The following is a 15,288-nucleotide window of genomic DNA, read 5'->3' as shown; positions in this document are numbered from 1 at the left end:
TATTTCAGTATACCAATCTAAAAAAAATACATATTTTTTACCTCAAGCAGGGTCGCGTTGTCTCTTCTCTTCTACTATTCTGTGTTAGTACAAGTCGAAATAAGTGTCTTACTTATATTTTTTAGTGTTGTCATATTAATTGAAGTCGTAAAAAGTGAACGTAAATCGAATCTGGTATAACCATGAAAAATGTTACTTTTGTTTGAAATAAAAAATGGTTTTACAATCTTGAAGTCTTTAATAAATGAAGCCATTTGAATTCCATTAGGGAATAATATTGGCCAAAAATAAGCGGATCTCCAGACAGGCACCAAAAGAGTTCCACTAGCCTTGCATAATTTGAGATGTTTTATTGTAGAACCCACAAGAGAAATAGGGAGACATAGCCAATTATTATCTTTGCTCCAATCTTCTGTGAATGCGTTTACGTTTTCTGTCCCTGGGCAATAAAATTTAGAATTGGAATCTTTTAAGGTGGTAGTCTACTGAGAAATGGAAAATCATCGAAAAAATTGTCGAATTTTGGTTTTTGGGTGGTGTTTTGAGATCCTTAGGTCTTTCTGAACATCTCCTGGAAATTTCAGAGAGATATCTTTATTTTTCAGGTCGCAGTGAGCATTTTTGTCCTGCTGGGTGCTTGAAAAATCGCCCTAGCAACGGAAAAAATCCCGTTGCTAAGGACTTATTTTTTCAATCTCGGCCGAAACATAGCAATGTGATACGCCAAAAGAAAGCTCTTTTTACAACCTTTTCGGGCGTCAAAATATTATTTTCCGTGGCATTACGTCATCCTTAAAATTAAAGATGGTAGCTTCAGTAGTGTAACACATCAAAACAAGCTGAAAAGCAAGCTGTAAGCAGTCGGGTGTTTAAGATAAAAACTGCAATTATTGTTCTTTTCGGAAATTATTGCCGAAAACGGCAATTTTTTTAACGATGAAATGCTGAATCAGCAGAAAAATAAAAAAGTAAATAAATGAAAATTGCCGTTTTCGGCAATTATTGCCGTTTTTGTAAATAAAAGTTGATTTTATTATTGAACACGTGGTATTTGACACCCTCGCGATAAGTAGGCCCACTGTGCCTCGTTTAGTTTTGTTTTCAACTGGTTTTTGTTGGAAATGCAGATAGCAAAATCGAGTCATATGTAAACAAATTTACAACGGGGGTTTTGTTATCTCTTTCTGGCTGTGTTTCGGCATCGATGCAGGATCTTTTAACTTATTATTTTAGAACTTTTCATGTTATTGAGCAACGAAAAATTAAAAAAATCACTTTTAAAAATCCGAAAAACCTTTTTCTCGATGCAATTTTACCATTTTCAAACACCTCTGACATCTTTGCCCTTAAAAGGACAACACATTTTGCTGATTCAGCATTTCATCGTTAAAAAAATTGCCGTTTTCGGCAATAATTTCCGAAAAGAGCAATAATTGCAGTTTTTATCTTAAACACCCGACTGGTAAGCATGATTCTGCAGATTTCTTGGCAAGTTTTAGATCAAAACTTAATTTCTTTGATGGAAATGATTTGTTTAAATGAAGAATAGACTCTACAGAAGCCATAAAGTTGCTGTACATTGGTTATGTTGCTGGATTTCTACGAAAAACATTTAAGTTGCCGCCATTTTGTTTTGAGGAGCATCATAGGCGGTGAGAGGCGGTGTGTGCTTTTTGGTGGCTCACATAATGTTTTGTAGTGGATTTAAATGTAACTGACATATTTCCAAGCACAACATGATGTAACAGAGATGGAAATGTGCATTATAATGAACTGGACCTAACTTCTGGAGACGCACTTTCTCATCTGACACCCGCCACTCATAACAGCCTTCCTTCGGTCAAGAAGCCAGCTCATTGCTCATTGTCATCTAGTCTATGTGAATAAAAATATGCACACAAAAAGTTTTCATGCCTACAGAGAGTTATGCTGGACTTTCAATGAACATTTTGACACACTTATGTGGCTGTTTTCACCCAAATTTGATGTTATCGCAAGATTACCGCAAACTTTGCTATTTTAACTTGTATACATGACTTTAGCGCAACATGTTTTTGTTGATTTTTGGATATTTTATCAATTTTTGTGAAATGTTTTACTTTAACTTTTGAAACCTGACTGGTTGGATGAGTATTCAGTGAAGAAATTTTTTGAAAAGAGCTTTCCAACTTAAAATAATACCCATTTTTGCAGACTTTTCCAGACGGTGTCAATCGAACAAATCGAACGCCGAATCAATCGAACGCAATTGAACGCAATCGAATAATTGCAATTCAATTGTCGAACGCAATCGAATGGCAATCGAATATTACCCAGGATTTGCTGTTCAATTGCTTCGATTACGTTCGATTGTATTCGATTACGTTTGATTGATTCAATTGTATTAGATTTTATTCACTTTCGTACGTTACTTAAGCGCTCGGCCGCCCACGCTAAGAAGCTCTAACAGAGTGATCCAATTTAATTTAATCGCAATCAAACTCATCGTACATAATCGTAATCGAACGATATCGAAGATTAATCCAATGTAATTGACAATCAATCGAACCAATCGAACATCATAGCCAACAATCAATCGAACCAATCTAACCTTACTCGAACGCAATCGAATATTACCCAGGAATCGGCCGTTCGATTGAGATTCGATTACGTTCGACAATCGAATCGCAATTATTCGATCGCGTTGGATTACGTTCGATTGGTTCGATTGCGATTTTTGTTCGAAGTTGTTCGATTGACACCGTCTGGACTTTTGCCTTTTTCTTTGATTTTCTCAAAACGCGTTTCCGGGGGTTTGCATTCACCTTGTCAGAAATATCTTAGGATTGAGAGTAGCTACAGAGTTGAAATTGTCAGGGAAGTTTCCTTACATGATTTTTAATCTCAAAAAAGCGTTTTTTTCAGTTTCTTACCCCCTGGAAAAAAATTTTTTTTTCACTCATTCCAGACCTTTTCTAAATATTAGTCATTTAAAAAAAAAACTAACTTCATAGGTCAAGCCGACTATTCAGAAAACCTGACACAAGCAAAATTACCCCCTGGCTGATTTTACCCCCGTCTTTGGTTATTTTTAGAATTTTTTTTTATTTTTAGAAATGTTAATAGTTGATATACATTTCCTGAAAATTTCATTACGAAATGTAAAGAAGTTCTTGAGTTATTGCAAAAAATGTGATTTTTTGACTTTTGAAATCTGGCGGTAGACTACCACCTTAAGTTTCGAATTGTTATTATCTGCAAAGCGGTCTATTGTGAAAGGTCCGAAATGACGAGAGATAAATTGAAAACACGAATGATTGACTGACCAATTGTCTGAATCGTTAACGTGAGTGAGATAATCGGCAAGTTCATTTTCTTCTCGAGGAATCCACTTAGGACTTAAAATGATGTCGTTTTTCGTTGTTAAATGTAAAATATCAAGAGATAGTTGATGCAAATCTGTTTTTGTACTTCCTATAGTTAAAATTCTTGAAGCGTTTTGATTGTCTGTGTTAATCTGTATTGTTTCTCCTGTCAAGAATCGTGAAAAACTTTGAAGCACATATTTTATTGCTAAGAGTTCTCTGTAAGTTGAGCTTGATGATGACTCTAAAGACGAAAAACTCCCTGCGCAAACCTTTCTGTTCAATCTTTCGCATACAAAACCTCCAAAGCCTGAGTCGCTTGCGTCTGAAAAAATCACCTTTGTATGAGCTGGGCTGTGTTTCATAGAATAACCATCGTGGTTTTTAAGATTTTTTGACCAAAATTTAAGTTCGCTTTTTGTGTCTGTGGAAGGCTCGAAAAAATTATACCATGAAATTCTGCTCTCGATGTCGCGGTAGATCCCTCTAGTAAACATTCGCGTGCTTGGTCCTATTGCGGCGTGCTTTGAAGAAAGGTGTCCTGCGATATATGATAGTTGTTTGGCGCAGACCAAAGCTTGCGAAAGAGCCGTATTTATACACCTCCAGATTCGGTGATACACCTCCCCTAAATGGAGGCTAAAGTCGACTCCGTAGAGAAATATCGTCAAAATCAACAGTTTAGTCTCATTCTCACCTTCGACAAGCACTAAATTATGATAAATTGAAACTGTTGAAGTCATCATCAAGTGGCTTACTTTGTCCAAGGTGGCGTGGAACACGTGAGAAGTTCGTTGAAACTGAGCAAGTACTACAGCTTACCTGTAACCTGAGTTCGTTTTCAATCAGTTCGCGATTCTTGACGAGAAGTTTGGAAACTAAAGAGAAGACTTTCACGTTCAAAATGAAGATAGATACAAGGAAGCCTACATTTCTTTCATAACAAATACGATTTCAAATTAACGATTTTTTAGGATGTAAAGTGTATTCCAAAGGGTATAACACGTGGCGTTAGAACTTCTATTTTTTCTTCAAAGAGGAACTGATACCAGCTGGCCATAAACACGATATTTGCTATGACTATGTAAGTGCCCTTTCGAAACTCTTTTTTTTTTTTTTTTTTTTTTTATAATACTGTAGGATATACTGTTAAATTTCACAATGGTTTTGGACAAATTTTAAAGATATTTGATTGTTGTCACCTAACAAAATTCGTTATATCTTATATTCGAAACTCTTTTTTCGTCTTTTCAGATGGCACAAGTTGACTGGGGATACATAGTACCCAGCCGATACTAAACATCGAAACAGTTTTCATGTTCAATGTTAATAACATTCGAAAACGTCAGAAGAATGTTGAAATAACGCTGTGCTTTAGACATTAATTACGGTTTTTTGTATCGTTCAGAAACGTCAAAGAAGAAGACGTTATAAAGTAAAATAGATCGAAACGGTTTCGCTCCACTTTTTTCATCGGAACAGAACTGTTCCGTTTCGTTATTTCCAAAGATTCTGGAATCAGAATCAACACTTTTTATCCGTAACAAAAACAATATCGGAACGATGCGAAACCGTAACGTCAGAACATGTTCTGTGCATGTGTATTAATATAACAGCCAATTCGATTGTTTTCAAAATATGCCAATTTTGCCCTAATTGCCAATTATTTTGCATTCGATTGATCAAGATTTGGCAAATGTGGCAAAATTTTTGAAACATAAAAATGCCAAATAAAAAAGATGTGGTGAATCTGGCATTCTTGGCATTCTTGGAACTTACCTCCATACAAAACACTGCTCCCAATTTTGCAACTTTTGGCAGAGATTTTGAAAAATACCTTCTTATGCTAAAGCAAAACAATGCCGATATCGGCAATTTGATTGGTTAAAATATTATCCGCTCGTATAAACACTTTGTGCTCTACAAACGCCGACAGAAAACTGCTGACGAAGCGTCACAAAACGGAAATCAAAATGGCGGTGTAGCGGTGTAACATTTTGCCACAAAACTGTGATCTTTTAAAATCGAAACTGTGGATTTGGCAAAGTTGGTCAGTATGGCAAAGTCAATCGAATTGGCTGTAACCTTTGTACTGGAGTAAATGGGCAAAGAAAGGAAATCTGAAATTAGAAACCTGACAAAGAATTGAAAACGTGGGTTGTAATTAATACACGTGAATATCAAACCAAGAACATTCTGAAATGACGACAAAAACAAGGACCCCTTACGTTAATACACTGTGAAAGGAGGAGTGGATAATGTGAAAAGTTATGAATAGAATCTGATAATTTCCTCTGCTTTTCCAAATATAATATAGAACTTTACAATTCTCAATAATTCGCCATGATTCAAGTTTTATTTCACTATTTCAAATGAACCAAAATAACCCTAGGAGGTCCAAAGACTCTCCGAAATCTGAACTTTTTTTCTTATTGAAATCACAATCTCTTGGAAAGTCGAATTATGGAGAAAGAGCCGACCTTACAATTTTGTATTGATTTCAACTTAAGGGACAAAAATACGGCTGGTCACGTGACGAATGTGATTCCAAAGTCAAAGATAATTTATACAGATTATGTGATTGCAAATTAAACGGATGGATAATCTTACGTCCAAAATGTAAAAGACTGATTGCGAATTTCATGATGTTTGTCACGAAGGCATTTGGAGGTGATCATTACGTACCCAAAGGTGTCACCTGGCTCATAAAAAATTTGAGTAATTTGACTAAGAACATTGATGTATACTTATTAATAGTGATTCTTATAGATAAATTTGCGTTATTTGAGCTGAAAAATTCGTTTTTTAACTGAATCTGCTTGAGCCATCTTTTACCTATGATGGTACCCTACTTTCATACAAAAAATCAGAAAAAATTAATGATCCAATTTTTCACAAAAGCCAAAGAACCCGTTTTTTGGCCCAAAACATTTTTTTTTCGAAAATCGGGCTCCGTCACATTCGAGGGTTTATAGTTATGCATCTTTGTGCAAAAAATCATAAAGAATGAAAGCACCAACCTCGAGTAAAGCTAATACCTAAGTAATTGATAATGCGCTTATAAAAAAATATCGAATTTGGCCAGTTTTTCTATAAAAACACGCCAAGCAGCAAAAACTTCCTATCTAAACACACATATTCTTTAAAAGTAAGCCCTCATGAGCAAAAAGAAACATCTATCTCATAAAAAAATTTAATAATTTGACTAAGAACATTGATGTATGCTTATTAATAGTGATTCTTATAGATAAACATGCAGTTTTTGAGCCAAAAATTTTCTTTGCAAAAATCTGCTTGAGCCATCTTTTACCTATGATGGTACCCTACTTCCATACAAAAAATCATAAAAAAGAAAAAAAAACCTGTTTTTTAGCCGTTTTTTTGGCTCAAATTTGCCCAAAAATTTTTTTTCCGTAAATCGGGCTCCGTCACATTCGAGGGTTTATAGTTATGCATCTTTATGCAAAAAATCAGAAAAAACTAATGAGCCAATCTCGAGAAAAGCTGGTAACTAACGAACGAACGAACGGACGAACATACAACGGTTAATTTATAGGACCTCCACCGGGGTAGGTCCAAAAAGTTTCTTCCCTCTAAAAGTACCATTTTGGAATGTTAGAAGAATACTTTGGGGGGACATCACTTCTAGGACGTGCAACAGTGAAGCGTTCAACGTTCAACGTGCCAGGATGACGTAGTCAGTGACTTTTTAGTAGTAATGGAGTTTTGAAATAGACTAAAATGAGGAAAAACTTATGACCAAATGAAATTCTCTTTGAGTTTTTCTTTTCGTCCGAATAAAGTGAAAAATAGGGGTTCGTCTACAGGCACCCTCTGTGAGAGTGCGACAGTATCTCTTATTAGTTATTCTCTTTTTCTTTATCGCCTTTTTATTCTGGTTTCTGTTCCAGTTTCTCTTTTCTTCTTCTTTATACATTTCTTTTTCTTACCCTTTTTCAACATTTTTTTTTAACGTTGAAAGGTTATTTTTGTATCAATTTTCTTTATCTTAAGGCGGGTTAAAAATATTATTTAGTCTTCACAGAACATAGGGGCACTTCAATGTTTCAACAGAGAGGTTTTGTTACAAAGCCAAGAATTCTACATGAGTTGAAGCAAAGTTTTTGCACATCGATGAGTGCTGAATCAGCAGAAAATTTGATAAAATGGCATTCAAGCAATAACTTGTTATTCGAAAATGAAGAAACAATATTAAGAGATATTTACGCTCGGAAGGAAGAATTCGCGAAAGAAAACGCTCGTCACCGTAAAAGGATTTTCGAGTTACGACGTAAGCAGGCGGAAGAAGAAGAGAGAATGCAGGAGATTTTCAAATATGGTATCGATCTTTGGCATCACCGGAAATTCGCTCATTTAAAAGTAAACATTCGTGAAGAGAAACAGCCACTTAAAGCTGAAGTAAATCAAGGAAAAATCGAAAGCGAAAGTATTATAGATAGGACACCACCACCTTTTCTCCCACCACTTTACAGACAAGTGAAGAACGAATTGAAACGAATCGATTTTGGATGCGATATGATGAATAAACCTGTAAATAATCGGAACATCTGTATGACTAGATATTTAAGATTGCCAGAAAAATATATTCCTAAAACGTAAAGCTTTTGTTAGATAGTTCAAGAATTGTGTCCCTTGTTTTTAACAAAGATGCTGAAAATATATTCCTAAATGTAACATAAAGACCAGATTTAGTTCAATAGGACACTCAAAGTTTTATGGTTTCGAAAGGAATATGCTATCTTAAATTTTACAAATGATTCAATATCAAAAAGCGATTTCAACTGATTTCAATTTAAAGACTTGCTAAGGGTTTTGATACTGGAACGGACGATATTTTTTTGTCATTTAACCAAGATAATGTTACAATTTTTGACTCATCCTAGTTTGAATATACGAAATAAAGGTCAAGAATTTTAATCGTTCTGAAGAGAATTAAATGATACAGTGAAGTTTGCTTATGCTTCTTTTTATATATCTCTAAAAACAATGTGTAGCAGAACAGTTAAAAAAATTACAACTAAATAAGGTCTCTTAGGGTTTTTTCATCTAGCAACTGTAACAAAAAATAAAAAAAAGCAATAAATATCAACTAAAAAGTTTTGCATATCATTATCTCCAACCAAATTGAACCAAAAGAATCAAAGCATCAATTTTAAATCAACTGTGCACTTCTTCAAAGCGAAAGTAAAGTTATATTTTTATCCATCAGAATCATAATTGTTGAAAACACACACACAAGTTATATCGAATATAATGTCCAAACCATACCTCTCTCCCGCCTACTTTTGTTTTTATTGGTTATCCATATCACACACATGCAAATCAGCCATCTAAATATATACAATGTTTGCAATCTATACACAAAGAGTGTGTGCTTTTTTGAACGAAGAAAATTCAATAGTCATATTTTGCCACCGCAACTTTCGATCATTACCAAGCAATTTTTTAAGTCATTGTGAGTGATTTTTCATAGGACTGCAGTATTTAAATAATCATACCAGTTAGTCCGATTCACTTTTGGAACATGTGTTTGTTTTTCATGAGGTATGCTGCCAAAAAGTCGATTGGTTCGCTTGGTCTGCAAAAAAATACATTTTATAAAATTTTCCAAGTTGATTTTTTTTAACAGTCTATCAGTTTTTATTGCAAACGAAAAACTAATTTTACACACCAGAGTCTTGGTGTTTTCGGATGGGAAGAAAGCTATGCTTTGAAACTAGCTAAAATAAAAATTTGAAAAACTGCTATGCAGAAGGCATAGAGGAAAAGTCTTATTTGGAAGAGAAACTTCCTAAAAGACTTTTTTAGCTTAAAAATAAGTGAAATTATTAGACTCAGAGGGTAATTCTAGCCATCATTTGCAAAATTCATCCTTTCTGAAACAAATTGTTTTTCAAATTGAAGGGCAATATGCATTGTTGTCATTGAAATACTCTGAAAACAATTATGGCAAAATGTGATTCAGTTTTTTTAACTGAATAATTCGGAATATCTACCTCTCTTTTGATAAAGCTGTAAGTCCTTGTAGTAAAATCGGGACAACAGATTGGTCCAAATATTGGCGCGTTGGTAGTGATTGAATGTCAGTCCTGTTCTTTGGGGTTGTGGCAGCCTCTTTTTCTTCACTTACAATTTTCTAAAAAACATTAACAAGGATGATGTCAGTCAGTGTATGTATGGTTTTCATTTTGTTGTCTGGCCTATATCTAAGTTGTTTTAGTAGCATAAAGAATTCAGACCAAATTTGGTTTTAAAATTGGTATTCTTTCACGAAAGTCCACTTCAAGTGAAAGTAAAAATAAACGAGAAAAATGAAAAATACGTTTGCTACCTGAACATTTTCAGTAAGGACAACCGGAGTGCTTGGCTGTGGTGTTACTTTCGGTAATTCTACAGCAGCAGGTGCTGGGCTTTCTGTCTTTTCTGGGGCAGGAGCTGCAGCAGGTGTTTCGGCAGGTGTTTCTGTTTCTGCGGGTTTCTCTGGAGCACTTGGGGTGGGATCAGCAGGGGCGGCAGGAGTTTCTGTTTCTGCAGCAGGAACAACTGCAGGTGTTTCAGTTGGAGCTGCTTCAGCAGCAGGTTGTTCTGCGGGTTTGTCTTCAGCTAAAGATATAAAATATCAAATTATTGCTACTCCTTTAACCTATCCACTAGCAACCTTTTCAAACAAAGGATTTCTACCTAATTTCACCTATGGTCCTATGCATTTCCTTATCAATAAATTTAACTGAAATAAAGAATACAGAGCATATTAAAGAAAAATTAGCACCTACCTACTGCAATAATATAGCTTTAAAATATTTAAAAAGTACCTGGTTTGGTAGTCTCTTCAACTGGTGCTGTTTCCATGGGTTCTGGCTCTGCTGCTGACATTTTAAATAATTTTTCTATTTAGTACTTCTGTTAACAAAACAAAACAAATATCATTAGAAAGGAATAACAGCCTCGAATAAATCTTTTCAGAATAATCATACAGAAAGAATATTAAAACATAGATTATACTGTAATCTAGCTTTTAGAAGATTCCCTTAGAGTGAATAAATTTTGTTTTAAAATGTCAGACCATTTCAATCCTCTGTATGTACCTTACTAACTAAAATTTTTCTACTTTAATGGGATAAACAGTAACTGACAGTAAACATTCTAAAAACATTTTTCTAGATTTTCTCAAAATATTTTGCAGATAAGAAGGCCTTTTCAAATTTCCATTATTGAGACTTAATTTCGCAGATGACACCCAAATCCATGAAATCCAAGAAAGTTTATCCCCACAAAAATTTATCCCATTAAAATAGGTTGCCTGCCTTTTTTCAATAAGCGATTCTGACCTCCCTTTTAGCCCCATCCCTAAAAAGGGTGTCGGAATTACTTTAATGGGATAAACTTTTGCGGGGTTTAAACAAAAATTTTGCGGGGACTTAATTTCGCGGGTGGCACTATTAAGTGGCAATATTTTCACGATTTTGCGACTTTTACTATCAAATCATGCATTTTAGTTATTGAAACACACATTATTTACGCCTCTTTGAGTTTTGTTTAGAAATATTTCGCGGATGAGGCCCTTCCAAATTTCCATTGGGACTTAATCCACGATAATCTAATCCCGCGAAAGTTTATCCCATTAAAGTAGTTAAATACAATAGTTAAATAGTTTGAAATTAAATAGTTTCTAAACTAAGTAAAAACGAACAAAATTTAGATTTGCTATAAAGATTGATAACCAAACCAAAAATCATGCTTCTGTGTTTGAAAAAAAACCTTAACCATCTTTTAACCACCCACTAACGTCAAATGACATTTCTCTAACCGAAAATCGATAGTCAATCGGGAGAAAGTGAAAAAATTTCAGGGTGGTATAATACCATGAATAAAAAGAACATCAGTAGCGTGGTGGCAGGGCGATGCAACTACCTCCCCCAGCCAATTTTTTTTGGGGGGGGTGGTGCTAAAAGACAAGGGTTAGAAAAAGGCAACTCTGGTTACTAATTTTTGCACTCCTTTGCTGTTTTTTACACTTTTTCAGTAGCGTGGTGGGTCGACCAGAATTCAGGCCATGTGGGGAGGCAATTTTAGAAGATTTTGATTTTAAATGTAAGTATCTTTGTAAAAATAACGTGAGCCAAGCAAGCACAAAATACTTTGAGTATTTTCTCTCTTTTTGGCAAAAAACTGCAAATTCTAAGGTGTAAAAAATCAAAAGGGCACTGAAATTAGTAATCAGAGGCATCTTTTTGTGCCCTTTGAATTTCCATGCCCTTTGGCACCCTCCCTAAGATTGGGAAAGTCTGGATAAGTTCAGGAAAATGGATAGAATGACAGCACTGCCAAATTCTGCAACAAATTTCGGACTATGTTATCAAATATCACAGCTTTTCTGCTGTAAAATTTGGCAACAGTTGTCTTTGAACCAAGAACATGGTTGCAGGATGACTGTGAACAGGGTCTCAAAATCATGTGCATTTTCAAGACCAACCATCTAAAAGTAAACTTTTCACCATAGGATTTCAATTTCCTACCCAGGGATTTTTCACAATCATCTCTGTAATAAAACTACAGGTATATGTACCACAAAACCCACAGGTACTTTATTCAAAAAAGTGCTAATTTGTTCAAAAAAGCAAGAATTTTAACCTGATTTTGCTTGGGCAAATACCTTGGTTCCCGTCATTCCAACCATCAAAAAGTGGGTTGGTCGGTTGGTCAGAAAATATTTTCTGTTTGAACGAAACAGTCCAAGAGGGCGGAATTTTCCTTAGAAAAGGGTGGTAAATGAACGTTTGATCGCCCTAAGCCTCTTTTTCACTTCACAAAAGCTCCGCTAGTTTGTTTTGATGCTTCCACATGGTCCGCAATAAAAGATTGAACTTGAAAATCGGGAAAAAACAGAATTAACGGGTTTCGAATTGTTTTTTTGGGCGAGATTAGCGTTTCCTCTTTCTCTCAAAAAAGAAAACATGGAGGGTGATGGTGGAGTTTCAGCTGTCAGGAAAAATAGTTTCCGACTCTAATTTTTCAGTAGAAATCACGGTCGGTCGGGTGACGGGAACCAAACAATTTTGTGATTGTGATTTAAAGAAAATGCTTATAAAATGTATTCGTAATTTTCATTCATAGAACTTCGATTGGAAGCATTGGGTAAAAATAGCAGCACACCTGTTATGCATCCCGTGGAAGAATGCGAAAAACCACAATGTTGCAAAATTTTGTATGCAGGCTGTCATTCTACGCAACTTGCCAAACAGCTGCAGAAGTAGTAAATAATGTGAAGAAATCAGAAATCCATCAAAAATTAATCTTTTATGTCTAGAACATAAAGCTGGTAGCAACACGAACAAGAACATGAGCTGTAGTTAGTTATTAACAACATGGAAAAATTGTTATTCTTTAATTTCAACCAAAAACAAAAATTTACACAATTCTGCTGGTAAAATTCTGGAGTGTTCATAGTAAAAAGATATTTTATAAATTAATGATATTTACGCCATTTGTGTTTCTTGAGGATTGGAGAAAAGTTGTATCTAATTGCATATTGTTGGGCCATAACTGCAAATGCCATAATCCAGAAGGGCTTCATTCCAACTTTAGGGATGTGCAAGAATCTTTGAGACCATCGTCCAGTCCAGTGCATGTATCTTTGAGCCAAAGAAGCTGGGGTCATATTTTTGCCAACCCATGATCCAACATTACGAACTTTGGTCTCTCCTAATGCTTCGATCTTTGCTGGATCACTGCTCCATTTTATGGTTTCACCAGACATTGTGGCAGCAAGTAAATTTCAAAATCCCTGTCAATTTAAAGTGCTTTTTCTTTGCTGCTCACCCTATCAACAGGTTGGCAGACGATATCATCCACCAGGATGCAAGTGAAATTTTTCAATCTGCGGACCTAGACGGGGGTTCGGTTATTATCAGTTAGGGTTAGGGTTGGAGCTCGAGAGTCACAATATAAGGCCGAAGGCCTTCTTAGGGGCATCCGTACCCTGTGACCTAACTTAGGATCCCGTAGGGATCCTTGTAGGGGCACCGGTAGGGTTGGGAGCTTTCTTAATAAAGGTCTGTAAATTACACGCTATAAGTATTTGTGAATGACAGCTTTCTGCCGTGTCTCGTTGGGGCAAGCGGTTAGGCATTGGGTTTGTAAACTAAGGTAGCTTGTATTTGGTGGTTCGAGCCGGGGTCGGAGACCTATTTCACCGGTACGGGCAAATTTCAGAAAAATACTTAGAAAACAGTTAGAAACACTAGAGAAAGTCAGAACATGAGGATAGAAGATAGGAAAGTAGAAAATAGGGGGAAAATAAGAGAGGATGCATCCTGGTGGATGATATCGTTTGCCAACCCTATCAACAGGACACGAGAAGAGCTAATGATGGTGATCGAGGCTGTTTGAAAAGAGTCCGATTGCCTCGATTATACAAACCATACACCCAGTTTCCGCCCAACCCGTAATTTCGTTTGAAAAAGGAGGTTGGAACGCGAGGGGCGGTGAATTACGATTTCTTTTTTTCTTATATACCCTGGGGCTGGTCCTTGTATGGGCGATACACAGCATACAAGTTATCAACCCTCAAACTATTTTAGATATGTTCATTTCAGTAGTACCAGAGCTACATTTTCTGAAACCTCTAAATCCAGAGTCCGCCACTCCCGTTCTAACTTCTTGAATCTTGTGATTTGTGAATAATAATAATATTAGCCCTGACTATTCACCGGAGAAGACTGAGACTTTGCCATCTGAGCTGAGAAGTTGTAGTTTAGTCGTTTAGTTGTGGGAGTCTATTATTTGATCTAACGCCTTTAGCCCAAACTTACCAGACTTTTAAAACTGAGTTACAGTCTATTAATCAAACTTGATGTTGGTAAACCTGGGCAAAACCCTCCATCTTCAACCAGCCATCCTCTCTTTTGTAAAAAGGAAGACGATTTATTAGTCTTACAGATACCAGAATACGAAAAAATCTCTAGAATTTGAAAAAGAAATGTTTGGAAAGTGTTACTTTTTTATACCATACCAACCAAACGTAATTTTGAAGTTGTTTTTGTTTTAGCAACAGAGCTTCATCACAAAATTTCATCGTTAAAAAAATTGCCGTTTTCGGCAATAATTTCCGAAAAGAGCAATAATTGCAGTTTTTATCTTAAACACCCGACTGGTAAGCATGATTCTGCAGATTTCTTGGCAAGTTTTAGATCAAAACTTAATTTCTTTGATGGAAATGATTTGTTTAAATGAAGAATAGACTCTACAGAAGCCATAAAGTTGCTGTACATTGGTTATGTTGCTGGATTTCTACGAAAAACATTTAAGTTGCCGCCATTTTGTTTTGAGGAGCATCATAGGCGGTGAGAGGCGGTGTGTGCTTTTTGGTGGCTCACATAATGTTTTGTAGTGGATTTAAATGTAACTGACATATTTCCAAGCACAACATGATGTAACAGAGATGGAAATGTGCATTATAATGAACTGGACCTAACTTCTGGAGACGCACTTTCTCATCTGACACCCGCCACTCATAACAGCCTTCCTTCGGTCAAGAAGCCAGCTCATTGCTCATTGTCATCTAGTCTATGTGAATAAAAATATGCACACAAAAAGTTTTCATGCCTACAGAGAGTTATGCTGGACTTTCAATGAACATTTTGACACACTTATGTGGCTGTTTTCACCCAAATTTGATGTTATCGCAAGATTACCGCAAACTTTGCTATGTATACATGACTTTAGCGCAACATGTTTTTGTTGATTTTTGGATATTTTATCAATTTTTGTGAAATGTTTTACTTTAACTTTTGAAACCTGACTGGTTGGATGAGTATTCAGTGAAGAAATTTTTTGAAAAGAGCTTTCCAACTTAAAATAATACCCATTTTTGCAGACTTTTCCAGACGGTGTCAATCGAACAAATCGAACGCCGAATCAATCG

The 15,288-nt window shown here is 35.7% G+C and overlaps 1 protein-coding gene across 1 annotated transcript; it reads right to left on the bottom strand.

The window, feature by feature from the left end:
• Positions 1 to 8,387: 8,387 nt before the first annotated feature.
• On the bottom strand, positions 8,388 to 10,286 carry LOC136800624 (dosage compensation protein dpy-30-like). Its single transcript, XM_067057272.1, has 4 exons — positions 10,178 to 10,286; positions 9,697 to 9,968; positions 9,362 to 9,501; positions 8,388 to 8,943 (listed from the first exon to the last, which is right to left on the bottom strand). The coding sequence occupies exons 1-4, from the start codon at positions 10,236 to 10,238 to the stop codon at positions 8,877 to 8,879; spliced, it is 540 nt and encodes a 179-aa protein (XP_066913373.1). The 5' UTR covers positions 10,239 to 10,286; the 3' UTR covers positions 8,388 to 8,876.
• Between the last annotated feature and the right edge of the window lie 5,002 nt (positions 10,287 to 15,288).

This window comes from Clytia hemisphaerica, unplaced genomic scaffold (genome assembly GCF_902728285.1).
Source record: "Clytia hemisphaerica strain Z4C2 unplaced genomic scaffold, Clytia hemisphaerica genome assembly, whole genome shotgun sequence".
Lineage (NCBI taxonomy): Eukaryota > Metazoa > Cnidaria > Hydrozoa > Leptothecata > Clytiidae > Clytia > Clytia hemisphaerica.
This window is presented reverse-complemented; position numbering and strand designations above follow the sequence as displayed.